General features: G+C 39.6%; 1 protein-coding gene across 1 annotated transcript in view; it reads left to right on the plus strand.

The window, feature by feature from the left end:
- SPEF2 (sperm flagellar 2) overlaps window positions 1-15,242 on the plus strand; it is a 176,676-nt gene that overhangs the window by 129,067 nt on the left and 32,367 nt on the right. The window contains exon 31 of the mRNA XM_036847598.1: window positions 13,682-13,788. Within this exon, the coding sequence (XP_036703493.1) occupies window positions 13,682-13,788 (107 nt within the window). The remainder of the gene's footprint in view (window positions 1-13,681; window positions 13,789-15,242) is intronic.

Below are 15,242 nucleotides of genomic sequence, written 5' to 3' on the forward strand. Positions count from 1 at the left end.
ACCACAGAAGCCTACCCCTTGGAGGGAAGGTTCTGAGCCCCACGTCAGGCTTGCCAACCTGGGGGTCCGGCAGCAGGAGGAGGAATTCCCAGAGAATCAGGCTTTGAGGGGTAGCGGGATTTGTTTGCAGGACTTCAACAGGGCTGGGGGAAACAGAGACTCTACTCTTGGAGGGCACACATAAAGTAATGTGCACATCAGGAACCAGGGGAAAGGAGCAGTGACCCCATAGGAGACGGAACCAGACCTACCTGCTAGTTTTGGTGGGTCTCCTGTGGAGGTGGAGGGTGGCTGTGGCTCACCGTGGGGACAAGGACACTGGCAGCAGAATATCTGGGAAGTATTCCTTGGCGTGAGCCCTCCTGGAGTCCACCATTAGCCCCACCAAATATCCTGTAGTCTCCAGTGCTGGGTTGCCTCAGGCCAAACAACCAACAGGGAGGGAACTCAGCCCCGCCCATCAGCAGACAAGCGGATTAAAGTTTTACTGAGCTCTGCCCACCAGAGCAACACCCAGCTCTACCCACCATCAGTCCCTCCCATCAGGAAGCATGCACAAGCCTCTTAGATAGTCTCATCCACCAGAGGGCAGACAGCAGAAGGAAGAAGAACTACAGTCCTGCAGCCTGTGGAACAAAAAACACAGGCACAGAAAGATAGACAAAATGAAAAGGCAGAAGACTATGTACCAGATGAAGGAATAAGATAAAACCCAAGAAAAACAACTAAATGAAGTGGAGATAGGCAACCTTCCAGAAAAAGAATTCAGAATAATGATAGTGAAGATGATCCAGGACCTTGGAAAAAGAATGGAGGCAAAGATTGAGAAGATGCAAGAAATGTTTAATAAAGACCTAGACCTAGAATTAAAGAATAAACACCTAGAAGAATTAAAGAACAAACAAACAAAGATAAACAATACAATAACTGAAATGAAAAATACACTAGAAGGACTCAATAGTAGAATAACTGAAGCAGAAGAATGCATAAGTGAACTGGAAGACAGAATTGAGGAATTCACGGCTGTGGAAGAGAATAAAGAAAAAAGAATGAAAAGAAATGGAGACAGCCTAAGAGACTTCTGGGACAGTATTAAACGCACCAACATTCACATTATAGGGGTCCCAGAAGGAGAAGAGAGAGAGAAAGGACCTGAGGAAATATTTGAAGAGATTATAGTTGAAAACTTCCCTAACATGGGAAAAGAAATAGCCACCCAAGTCCAGTACGCGCAGAGAGTCCCAGGCAGGACAAACCCAAAGAGAAACATGCCGAGACACATAGTAATCAAATTGACAAAAATTAAAGACAAAGAAAAATTATTAAAAGCAACAAGGGAAAAACAACAAATAACATACAAGGGAACTCCCATAAGATTAACAGCTGATTTCTCAGCAGAAACTCTACAAGCCAGAAGGGAGTGGCACGATATATTTAAAGTGATGAAAGGAAAGAACCTACAACCAAGATTACTCTACTCAGCAAGGATCTCATTCAGACTCGATGGAGAAATCAAAAGCTTTACAGGCAAGCAAAAACTAAGAGAATTCAGCACCACCAAACCAGCTCTACAACAAACGCTAAAGGAACTTCTCTACGTGGGAAACACAAGAGAAGAAAGGGACGTACAAAAACAAACCCAAAACAATTAAGAAAATGGTCATAGGAACATACATATCGATAATTACCTTACATGTGAATGGATTAAATGCTCCAACTAAAAGACACAAGCTCTCTGAATGGATACAAAGACAAGAACCATATATACGCTGTCTCCAAGAGACCCACTTCAGACCTAGGGACACATACAGACTGAAAGTGAGGGAATGGAATATTCCATGCAAATGAAAATCGAAAGAAAGCTGGAGTAGCAATACTCATATCAGATTAAATAGACTTTAAAATAAAGAACATTACAAGAGACAAGGAAGGACACTACATAATGATCAAGGGATCAATCCAAGAAGAAGATATAACAATTATAAATATATATGCACCCAACATAGGAACACCTCAATACATAAGGCAAATGCCAACAGCTATAAAAGAGGAAATCGACAGTAAGGCAATAATAGTGGGGGACTTTAACATCTCACTTACACCAATGGACAGATCATCCAGACAGAAAATTAAAAAGGAAACAAAAGCTTTAAATGACACAATAGACCAGATAGATTTAATTGATATTTATAGGACATTCCATCCAAAAACAAAAGATTACACTTTCTTTTCAAGTGCACATGGAACATTCTCTAGGATAGATCACATCTTGGGACATAAATCAAGCCTCAGTAAATTTAAGAAAATTGAAATCATATCAAGCATCTTTTCCGACCACAACACTATGAGATTAGAAATAAATTACAGGGAAAAAATGTAAAAAACACAAACACATGGAGGGTAAACAATACACTACTAAATAACCAAGAGATCACTGAAGAAATCAGAGAGGAAATCAAAAAATACCTGCAGACAAATGACAACAAGAGCACGATGATCCAAAACCTATGGGATGCAGCAAAAGCAGTTCTAAGAGGGAAGTTTATAGCAATACAATCCTACCTCAAGAAACAAAAAAAATCTCAAATAATCTAATCTTAGACCTAAAGGAACTAGAGAAAGAAGAACAAACAAAACCCAAAGTTAGTAGAAGGAAAGAAATCATAAAGATCAGAGCAGAAATAAATAAAATAGAAACAAAGAAAACAATAGCAAAGATCAATAAAACTAAAGGCTTGTTCTTTGAGAAGATAAACAAAATTTATAAACCTTTAGCCAGACTCATCAAGAAAAAGAGGGAGAGGACTCAAATCAATAAAATTAGAAATGAAAAGGAAGTTACAACAGACACTGCAGAAATGCAAAGCATCCTAAGAGACTACTACAAGCAACTCTATGCCAATAAAATGACAACCTGAAAGAAATGAACAAATTCTTAGAAAGGTATAACCTTCCAAGACTGAACCAGGAAGAAATAGAAAATATGAACAGACCAATCACAAGTAATAAAATTGAAACGCTGATTAAAAATCTTCCAACAAACAAAAGTCCAGGACCAGATGGCTTCAGAGGTGAATTCTATCAAACATTTAGAAAAGAGCTAACACCCATCCTTCTCAAACTCTTCCAAAAAATTGCAGAGGAAGGAATACTCCCAAACTCATTCTACAAGGCCACCATCACCCTGATACCAAAACCAGACAAAGATACTACAAAAAAAGAAAATTACAGACCAATATCACTGATGAACATAGATGCAAAAATCCTCAACAAAATACTAGCAAACAGAATCCAACAGCACATTAAAAGGATCATACACAACGATCAAGTGGGATTTATCCCAGGGATGCAAGGATTCTTCAATATACACAAATCAATCAATGTGATACACCATATTAACAAATTGAAGAATAAAAACCGTATGATCATCTCAATAGATGCAGAAAAAGCTTTTGACAAAATTCAACACCGATTTATGACAAAAACTCTCCAGAAAGTGGGCATAGAGGGAACCTACTTCATAATAAATGTCATATACGACAAACCCAGAGCAAACATTATTCTCAATGGTGAAAAACTAAAAGCATTTCCTCTAAGATCAGGAACAAGACAAGGATGACCACTCTCACCACTCTTATTCAACATAGTTTTGGAAGTCCTAGCCACGGCAATCAGAGAAGAAAAAGAAATAAAAGGAATACAAATTGGAAAACAAGAAGTAAAACCATCACTGTTTGCAGATGACATGATACTATACGTAGAGAATCCTAAAGACGCCACCAGAAAACTAATAGAGCTAATCAATCAATTTGGTAAAATTGCAGGGTACAAAATTAATGCACAGAAATCACTTGAATTCCTATACACTAACAATGAAAGATCAGAAAGAGAAATTAAGGAAACAATGCCATTCACCGTTGCAACCAAAAGAATAAAATACCTAGGAATAAACCTATCTAAGGAGGTAGAAGACCTGTACTCAGAAAACTATAAGACACTGATGAAAGAAATCAAAGATGACTCAAACAGAGGGAGAGATATACCATGTTCTTGGATGGGAAGAATCAATATTGTGAAAATGACTATACTACCCGAAGCACTCTACAGATCAATGTAATCCCTATCAAATTACCAATGGCATTTTTTACAGAACTAGAACGAAAAATCTTAAAATTTGTATGGAGACACAAAAGACCCCGAATAGCCAAAGCAATCTTGAGGGAAATAAACAGAGCTGGAGGAATCAGACTCCCTGACTTCAAACTATACTACAAAGCTACAGTAATCAAGACAATATGGTACTGGCACAAAAACAGACATATAGATCAATGGAACAGGATAGAAAGCCCAGAGATAAACCCACACACCTATGGTCAACTAATCTATGACAAAGGATGCAAGGATATACAATGGAGAAAATATAGTCTCTTCAATAAGTGGTGCTGGGAATACTGGACAGCTACATGTAAAAGAATGTAATTAGAACACTCCCTAACACCACACACAAAAATAAACTCAAAATGGATTAAAGACCTAAATGTAAGACTGGACACTATAAAACTCTTAGAGGAAAACATAGGAAGAACACTCTTTGACATAAATCACAGCAAGATCTTTTTTGACCTACCTCCTAGAGTAATGGAAATAAAAACAAAAATAAACAAATGGGACCTAATGAAACTTAAAAACTTTTACACAGCGAAGGAAACTATAACCAAGACAAAAAGAAAACCCTCAGAATGGGAGAAAATATTTTCAAATGAAGCAACTGACAAAGGATTAATCTCCAAAATATACAAGCAGCTCATGCAGCTCAATATCAAAAAACAAGCAACCCAATCCAAAAATGGGCAGAAGACCTAAATAGAGATTTCTCCAAAGAAGATATACAGATTGCCAACAAACACATGAAAGGATGCTCAACATCACTAATCATTAGAGAAATGCAAATCAAAACTACAATGAGGTATGACCTCACACCAGTCAGAAAAGCCATCATCAGAAAATCTACAAACAATAAATGCTGGAGAGGGTGTAGAGAAAAGGGAATCCTCTTGCACTGTTGGTGGGAATGTAAATTGATACAGCCACTATGGAGAACAGTATGGAGATTCCCTAAAAAACTAAAAATAGAACTACCATACGACCCAGCAATCCCACTACTGAGCATATACCCTGAGAAAACCATAATTCAAAAAGAGTCATGTAACACAATATTCATTGCAGCTCTATTTACAATAGCCAGGACATGGAAGCAACCTAAGTGTCCATCAACAGATGAATGGATAAAGAAGGTGTAGCACATATATGCAATGGAATATTACTCAGCCATAAAAAAAATGAAATTGAGTTATTTGTAGTGAGTTGGATGGACCTAGAGACTGTCATACAGAGTGAAGTAAGTCAGAAAGAGAAAAACAAATACCATATGCTAACACATATATATGGAATCTAAAAAAAAAAAAATGGTGGTGAAGAACCTAGGGGCAAGACAGGAATAAAGACACAGACGTAGAGAATGGACTTGAGGACATGGGGAGGGGGAAGGGTAAGCTGGGAAGAAGTGAGAGAGTGGCATGGACATATATACACTACCAAATGTAAAATAGATAGCTAGTGGGAAGCAGCCACATAGCACAGGGAGATCAGCTGGGTGCTTTGTGTCCACCTAGAGGGGTGGGATAGGGAGGGTGGGAGGGAGACACAAGAGAGAGGAGATATGGGGATATATGTATATGTATAGCTGATTCACTTTGTTATACAGCAGAAACTAACACACCATTGTAAAGCAATTATACTCCAATAAAGATGTTAAAAAAAAAAAAGAAGTAAATAGCATCACACTAAAATAGAAAAAATAAAAGACACATGCACCCAATGTTCATTGCAGCACTATTTACAATAGCCAGGTCATAGAAGCAACCTAAATGCCCATCAACAGATGAATGGGTAAAGAAGATATGGTACATATATACAATGGAATATTACTCAGCCATAAAAAGGAACGAAATTGAGTCATTTGTAGAGATGTGGATGGACCTAGAGACTGTCATACAGAGGGAAGTAAGGCAGAAAGAGAAAAACAAATATTGTATATTAATGCATATATGTGGAATCTATAAAAATGGTACAGATGAATCGTTTTGCAAGGCAGAAATAGAGACACAGATGTAGAGAACAAACATATGGACACCAAGGGGGGAAAGCATGGTGGGGAGGTGGTGGGGGGATGAACTGGGAGACGGATTGACATATATACACTAATATGTATAAAATAGATAACTAATAAGAACCTGCTCTATAAAAAAAATAAAATAAAATTCAAAAAATTAAAGGTATTAATGGAAAGAAGTAAAGCTTAAGGAGTTTTCACTGAGTACTGGTTACCCATATGAAAATTAAGTCTTCATTAAGATAGTCCTTACTGAAAACAATGGAAAATTAAAAATGCGTCATATACTGTCAAATATCGTATATAAGGGGTGCTTATATTCAGCACTCCTTTCCTTGTCAAATTCTGCCACTTGTCATGATTCTAAATCTCCTTTGGAAAAGGCAATAATTAGACATAAAATACCATTTGTTGATTGTCACACATATGCCATAAAAAAATGACCTTATATGTGGTAATCACACAAGATTATGCAAAATGTAATGAAACAACTTGTCATGCTTAGCATTTTTCTTGCCACCCAGCACAGATCTATACTTTAGAATTTTAGAAGCAGCTTAAGTAAGAGAGAGCCTGAATCACCAAGACATTCTTTCCACTGACTGCCCCAAGAATCATTCCCATGAGCATAGTCCCAGCTTAGAAGGGATTTAGTGAGTATTTTCAAAATTATGACAGTAGCCAATATTGGCATGGTGCTAGGCCCTATGTATCAGCCCCCATACTAGCATTTCCACGTTAATACACTTCTTGCCCATGGCTGGATGAGGAAAAAGACCCATCCATGAGTAAGAAGAGTCAGATAGCTCTTTTCAAATCCCCCTTTTGTCAAATGACTGTAGTATGACCTTGGGCAAGTTATTTAACCTCTTTTTGTCACACTTTCCTCATCTGGAAAATGGGGTATTTCATGGGACTGTTATGACCATTAAAGTAATTAATGTATGTAAAGTGTTGTAAAAGCGTCTGGTGCATTGAATGTGCAGTTTAAGTGTGATATAAGACATTATCACTTAATTATATAATTACAGTAATATTACATTATTATATAATATATAACATTATACAATATTGATACAAACTATGCTTATTATTATCCAAAATGTGAGCTCGGTATCCTGAAGGTGCACATACCCTAGTAGGCACCTGCAGCATTACCCTAGGACAATTTCAGAAAAAACCCACAATACCTGGTGGAATTGAACCATGAGGTATGCGGCTCCCTGGGGACTGTAGCATCCAAAACAAAAACACTCATTTTGTGTACTGCAGTAAGCTCTGGGTAGGTACATCTTGTCCCAAACATCAAGTGCCAGCACATCAGGAAGACAGTCTTTCTCCAAGGGAAGCAATTTGGAGTCTGTTGAAACTAGAACACTTTTGCAGTGTTCCAAAGTCCCCACTTAAACCATAAGAACTCCTTTTCCTTGTAAGCCCATCAGTACTTTATGTAATGCCTATGGAGATTCAGTTCATAGCTATTTTGGCTTCTGCTGAGAGGCTATCAAGAGAGAACACCATCCAGAAAATTCTGTACCCTCACTCCTTCTTCAAGGGACGCAGCATTTAGTTGTTCAAGGCCTATAACTTTGTTCTAAAAACTGACAAGGGTCCCTCCTTCAAACTCCTCTTAGAGACCCTTAGAATCAGTGACTGGTCTCAGAGATAGGGCACAAATTCAGGAAGTCTAGGATGTACTGGCCAGGCTAGATCATCCAGCTACGTGGTTTTTACAGGAATTCAAGGAGGAAGTAGTTGTTACTGCCTGTGTGGGTCAGCAAAGGCTGTAGCCCATGGGAAGCTTTTGGATAGAACTTTCCAGGAAGCGAAACAGGGGCGGAGTATTCCAGGCACCGGGGGAAATGGAATCTACATTGAGATTTTGACGTTGCATGACATATTTCTGTGATCTGAATCTAAGCAAGCGGAAGGAGTTTACCCGCTGAGAAAACCACAGGGTACCTGGGGGCCACACTCCTTTCTGCTCTCATCCCTAGATTTTGCCACCTGGTTGAGCTATTCCTGTCAATAACATCAGTCCTTTCTTATCGTACCTTTTCTCAGAAATCTTTCTGTATTTCTTGATTTGTGTAAATGTCAGACTAACTTAATTACCTTTCAGACCAAAATAGGGGGCTTACTTACCTGCAGATATATAGTATCATAGTTTTAGAATTTTCTCAGAGATGCTAAGCCTAGGAAAACCCACAGAGCTTTCTAGTTACTCCGTTCAGGGAACAAGCCAGGTACGCTGACGCCTGCCTCTTGGTTAGTCGAGGCTTTTGGGGGAGACAGTAGCCATCTGCCGCTCTCAGAAACAGTCTGATGGTCCCTCAAAAGCATCCGGAAGGATGCCCTTCTTGTAGTAAGTTGGCCCTACCGCTGCCAGAGAAGATGGGGCTGAGGCAGGAGGGGAGAGGCGTCCAAAGCAAATCCTGCAGACACACTACCCTGCATGTCCTGTGATGCTTGTCTTTCACCTTGGGAAGGAAATGACAGCAAAAGGCCGTGCCCCTCTCCTGCCTGGAGAAACGGATTCTAGGGGGAAGGAGACCATAGCACCCTTTGCCCATAGGAGAAACCTGTAATATGAAGTGTGTAAACGTGGAAGGTAAGACTGCCTGCTAGCGACCGCCAGCTTCACCACATATGACCACCGTGACATCGGACAAATTAATTAACCTCTCTGTGCCCTAGGTTTTTGACCCATAAAATGGTGATGGATACTAGTAGTTGGCCTACTTTCTTAACTATAAAATAGGGATACTGGGTGATGACGATGAAATGATGTAAAGCACTTGGCGTACTAACCAAAATGCCTGCTAAGTAGTAAGCACTCACTAAGATTGTTCCAGGAATAATGAGCAAGTGTAGGGGGGGCAGGGATTAAGCAAAACTGCGGGTAGGCGTTGGTGATTACTTAAAATAACCACATGGAGTTATTTTAAAGGCAGGGATTCTCCAGATGTTGTGAGTTGAGTCACCAAAAAGCAGAAAAGGCCTCAGAAGCTTGACCGTTACCTCCAAAAGAGGAACAATCAATTTTTGAAAACTTGGCTTAAAAAATACCCTTGGCTTGTGTATGATGAGATACTAGATCTTATGTTCTGTGGCCTGTGTCGTAAACACAGAGTGAAGTCGAAGGGAAATCAAGTGAGGTTTTTTTTTTGGCACCGACAACTTCCGGACTGAATTTCTCAACGTGCACCATCTCAGCGAGGCTCACGCCAAGCCTTCCCTCATGGAAGCGACAAGTGGTTCCCCAGGGAGCAGAATCACCACGGAGCTGATGGTGAGGACCACGAGCAAGGTCACCCTCGGGAGGGTGGAGAACTTGTTCCCATCCTGCCACGCCATTGCCAAGACCAGACGTCCCCTCAACGATTTTATCTGGATGTGCTCGTTGGATGATACGAAGGGTGATGATATTGGCCAGGTATTCAGAACGAACAAATCGGCCAGAATATTTACATAGTATATTGCTGAAGCAGAACGGAGAACTCTAAGAGAGAAATTAGAAAAAAGTAAGTTTTTCTCCGTCCTCAGTGACGGGATCACAGACAGTTCAATCGAGGAAGCTGACCTTGTGTACGAGCAGTGCGCGTGCGCAGGGAAAGTACACTGCCAAATCGTTGGGGTACAGACGGGGGAAAAGAAGGGACCTCTGGCAATAAAACATGCCACTGAGAAAACTCTAGAGAGAAATCTTCAACTTCGACTGTCGAACCAAGACTGGGCAAAGAAACTGGTTGGTTTCGCAAGTGATGGTGCCCCCGGCTGAGAGCGAGAAGACGGCAGTGGGGTGGCCCTGCTTTTAAGAGAAATCCAGCCACGTGCGCTGACTGTGTATTGCTCTGCGCATCAGCTCGAGGTATCTTACAAAGCGGCGTTCCAGAGCGTTCCCCTGTACAACGATGTCAGAGACCTTCTCCGCAGCACTTACCACTTCTATCACAATTCTCCTGTTCATAAGAGTACTCTGGTAATTTCAAAGGCCTTCACCTTCGACCTGTGATGCCTTCTCAAGTAGGAGGCCGGAGGTGGCTTCAAGGATTACAGGCCTCCCTCCAGAACCTTCTCAAAGGATATCAGTTGTCCAGCAGCTTCATTCGGTATGTAATTTTGAAATACTGTACTATTCTAGTTTTTTCAGAATAAAAAGAATACTTTTACTGAGCCATTTGAAATAATAATTTTGAGAAAGATAAACCACTGTTTTTTCCTAGCCCATGTTACAGACAAGGGAAGGCAGAAGTGACACCAATCATCAGAAAGCCAAAGACCTTCTAGAGTCCCTCCTGCAGGCAGACATTGTTAAATTTGTCCACTTCTTGCTGGATGTCATTAATGTCCTCAGCATTCTGTCCCATGTCAATCAGAACAGAAACTCTTCAATTGCTGATATATTTGCCACCCTAGAGTCAACACTGGAAATGCTCAGAATATATCAGACATGGTGAGGAGTCCGGGATGATCTGAGAGTCTATCCAACCAGACAGATGGATTTGGGAAACCATTTTCTAGGTGTTTTTGCACGTAATTGTCCACTTGGGGGATTTTTTTTCCCTCCCCAGACCAGGGCCAAAAGAACGCCTGGTAGATTCAGTCACACACTTTCAGGGTAACTACCTCCTCGGAGGAAAGCGAAACACTTCTGACGTGAGAAACTTGGTTTTAACACATCTTATCAAGAGGCTGAGAGGCTGTTTCAGAGATGTCAACCAAGATGTGGTGAAGGCAGCCACGACTGGGAGCTTTAAACTGTGGCCAGCGAAGATAAATCAAGGTAACGTATGAACTCGGGCTCTGAATCTGTTGTTCTTTGATTGTCTGTACACATGTCTTTAAGATATGTGACTTTTTGTTTGGTGTATTGATTGCAGAATTTGGAGAAAAAGAGGTGTCCATACTGATAGCACATCATGAACCAGTATTGGAAGATGCCAAGGTGAAAATTGAAGAAGTAGACACAGAATGGAGCATGTTGAAATTAGAGATTTATGCTAGGTGAGCATAAGTAACCTAGCTGATATTTATAAATATTGGAGTAAAACTTAGGAGTCTCAATCTTTTACATTTTTCCTCCTAGATTTCAGAACATCCACAAACTGACCTGGGATTTTGTGAATTCTGTTTATTTACACAAGTATCCGAACATCCTGACACTCGTGGACCTAGTGCTGAGCCTCCTTGCAAGTTCAGCTGAAGCAGAACGTGGCTTTAGTCAGATGACGGGCACTAAGTCACAAATGCATGCCAAGGTCAAGGCTGATAGCATGACAGATCTCCTGATAATTCAGTTGAATTCTCCAGACATTTATAACTTTGACCCTAGGAAAGCCATTCATTTATGGAATACAAGAACACCATCTTCAACTGGTGACACAAGACCTATCTCGGATTGTTCATCAAACTCAGAAAGGCTTGACGAAAGTGATTAGTAATGTGACAAATGTTGACCTCATCACTGATCATAGCGAAAAGAACTATTTTCAAAAACCTGAAAGTTAAAAGTAAAAGTCACCAGTCTTCATATCAAACACAAAAGGCATTTGGCATTATCCAGACCTACAGAGCAAAAATCCAAAGACTGGTTTTCCTCTGACTTTCTAATTCTAGTTCTATATTCACACATTCTTTCACATTCTTTTGGTGAAGTATATACTTCTAAGCAATGGTATTATTTTGATGTCATCTTTCTGAGAGTTACTGCTAAGGGTAACTAGACTATAATTATGATCTGAGTTCCTTTAGGACTGGCTTACAATTAACTGTTTTTCTTGGATAATTCTAAATGACAGTCGCATTAGGTAACTAACTTAGGGCCAAATGGAAAGAGAATTGTTTTTGATCTGTAAACAAAATTTGTAAGCTTATCTGTTTCTGCTACTGCATTATATGTGAAGGCCATATTATTATATGCCTTGGTCATTTAAGTAACAAGGCCAAATATCAAAATAGTTTTCACATTGCACACTAGAGTTCCCAGATAAACAATTCCTATGTGAACTGAAAGTATTTTCTTACACTTTGCTTGCACCGTAGCTATTAGAGACAGTGGAAATATTTTACATATCTACCAGAATTTTTAAATACTTTGAGCCTCTTCATGGTTTCAATTGAGTTTATTTGTGGTTTCATCTTGAGAAACATGAATGGTTAATTTCTAACTTGTCTGTAAACCAATATAGTATCATGTAAAGATCATTTTACCAAAAGTTCCACTACCTGGGAAAGTTATTCTCATCTCTATAAAATTGGATACTCAGGTTTGATCAAAAAGGATAGAGAATTTATTTCTGAACAACCTGCTGGATGGCCAGTCTTATCAAAGAAAGAAAGATTCTGCTCTTGCTACCCAGAAAATTGCCTTCCAGATCTGAACCTTGTGCATGTTATTTGAACCACTGAAATTTTAAAAGGATTACTACATTTTCCTAAAGGTTAGAGGAAATGATAAAGTTCATGTTGGACTTTAGAAATGCTAAAAACTTAGATATAGGAAGAAAAATTTGAGATTCTACATCTACGTTTCACTCTTTTTATTCCTAAACAAAGAAGAATAGCTATATACTCTGGACCTGAAAGATACCCGAAAACATGTAGGAGTGTCTCCTGGTTCTACAAGGTACTGACACTATGGGAGTTAAACATTTTTTAAGCAAATACATTTATTTTGCTTCCCTATTTCTTTTTTAATGCATGTGCATGCAATTTGAAATGAGCAACAGACTAAACAAACATCTCAAGGTAAAGTAGTTTAGTGTTTAAGAGCAAATGGCTTTAAAAGGTTAGTTATCTTTTATAAAATATATCACAGTGTTTGAGCCAATTAGATGACTAAATTAGCACTTCCAATCTAGCAATTTAATAATTCAAATATCCCGACATTTACCAAAACAAATATATTCTGATCTAAAAAAGCAAAGAGAGGCCGCGATAGTGAGAGGCCCGCGCACCGCGATGAAGAGTGGCCCCCGCTTGCCACAACTAGAGAAAGCCCTCGCACAGAGGCGAGGACCCAACACAGCCAAGAATGAATAAATAAATAAATAAATAAGCAAAATGAGGATAAATGTGTTACCTTGATCACAGTGGTGATGTGCATGCCTTTGAAACACTTTTATCCCATATTTACCAAAACATTTTACTCTAGTGCCCTGCTGAAAAATAGGAGCCCTTGCAGTAGTTTTTAAAATTCAACCTATTCTGAGTACAAGGTCAAAGAAGACTCCAAACTAAAATATAAAGCCTCAGTATCTTACTCATTCTGAACAATTTACTACTCACCGAAAAAGACGTGCTGACTTAGCTGAGAAACAACCATGGGAGGAAATTAGGAAATTGATTATTATTTTTATGTTTCCAAAGTGTCTTCTGTTTCTCTAAAGGCTAAAGTTTTAAAGAGAATGAATAAAGTGATTATACAAATATCTATTATTTGTTCTATTTTAGTGAAAGAAACAAACCACATAATAAAATGGAAAAATATTTCTCATTGTATTTTAGGCATAATAGGAAACAAAGCATTTGCTGACATTCTGCTGGATTTGGTAACCCTGAACCTTGGAACAAACAACTTTCCTAGTAGTTGGATGAACCTCACTCAACCTGAAGTAAGCTTCTATTTTGTTTGGGTTTCAAGCTTTGAGAATTCTTCTTCTTTAATCAATAAGAGTTTTCAAATAACCAGTACCTGCACAGTATCCAACATTTAGTAGCAGCCTATAAACCTGGATGAACAAATGAATGAACTTCAAGTTAAGACACGTAGTATGTTCATGCTCAGTATTTGAAAATAAGTGACGATGCTGACAGTCAATGAAACATTACAGAGACCATGAGGCTCAGCCAGTGAGTTTGTATTTATTACTACCAGACGGAGTGATCCTAACTAGTAATAGTAGATGATTCTGGCAGTGCTTGCTTTTCCTTGTATTCTGTTCCTTAAGAAAACAAAGTGGTTAAAGAGTATTTCCCTACAAGCTGTAGAGCCCTCCCACACTCGTAATTATCATCTTTATTCCTTCTCTGTTGAAAAGGTACAAAGTGTCCTATAGTCACAAGTGTTAATTCCTTGTGTAACAGTAAGCAAAAACCACAAATGTCAAGGAAGCAAAAAATCAAAAACACTCTCTAAGTTCTGTCTGGTGTGGATTGCTTGGTAGAACCTGAGGGAACAAAAGTGAGAACTGACCCTATTGGCCAAGCTAAAATCTTACTTCCTTCATCGGAATCTCTTACTAAGAAACACGAGCAGGTAGAGTGTCACAAGAGAGTCATACAAACATTCCAATGGCATTTCCTGTTTTCTTCTAGTTGCAGGAGTTAACATCTTTATTGGTAACAAACTCGGAGTTCGTGGACTGGCGGAAATTCTTGTTAGTAGTCGCGCTGCCTTGGCCCATTCCTCTGGAGGAGGAGCTCTTGGAGAACCTGCAGAGGTTCCAGGCTGTGGATGAGGAGCACCTGGGCACAGTCACTTTTGAGCAGTATATGCAGGTCACTACCAGCCCCTGGTGGCACTGATCCTTCCAGAGTACTTCTGACCTAAGAAGCTCCCTGATCTCCCAACACCAGGTCTCATGGCCCATGTCTAGGCACCTAGAGGCAGTACAGCACTGTCCAAGTCCCAGGTAGAAGTCTGGCTCCCACCCCCAGGGGAGGGTCTGAAAAAGTCAGAACTGCTTGGAGAGCTAAGGGTTCTGAAAGAAATCACAGAAAACATAATTGTCCTCCTACCAAGTGGTTCTTAACCTTGGCTGTACATTAGAATCTCCTGCAGAGCTTTTAATCAGCCCAATGCCCGATACCAAATACTCCGGAAGTAGCAACAGCAGTTACAATGAACACAGCGAAAGGGGCAGGGTTTTTTTTTTTTTTCTTTTGGTCACAAGCGTGGTGAATGATGAGGTGGTTTTTGACAAGCTGAGTTTGAAATGTCTGTGGGAAATGCAGACAGAAATGTCCCATCTGATACGGCAGACGCAGAAGCTAGTCACCATCACGTAGGCAGTTGTTGGAGTTATGAATGGACCAGATCACCCTAGGCAAGTGTGTAAAGTGATGG

Source organism: Balaenoptera musculus, chromosome 3 (assembly GCF_009873245.2).
Source record: "Balaenoptera musculus isolate JJ_BM4_2016_0621 chromosome 3, mBalMus1.pri.v3, whole genome shotgun sequence".
In the NCBI taxonomy this organism is placed as follows: domain Eukaryota; kingdom Metazoa; phylum Chordata; class Mammalia; order Artiodactyla; family Balaenopteridae; genus Balaenoptera; species Balaenoptera musculus.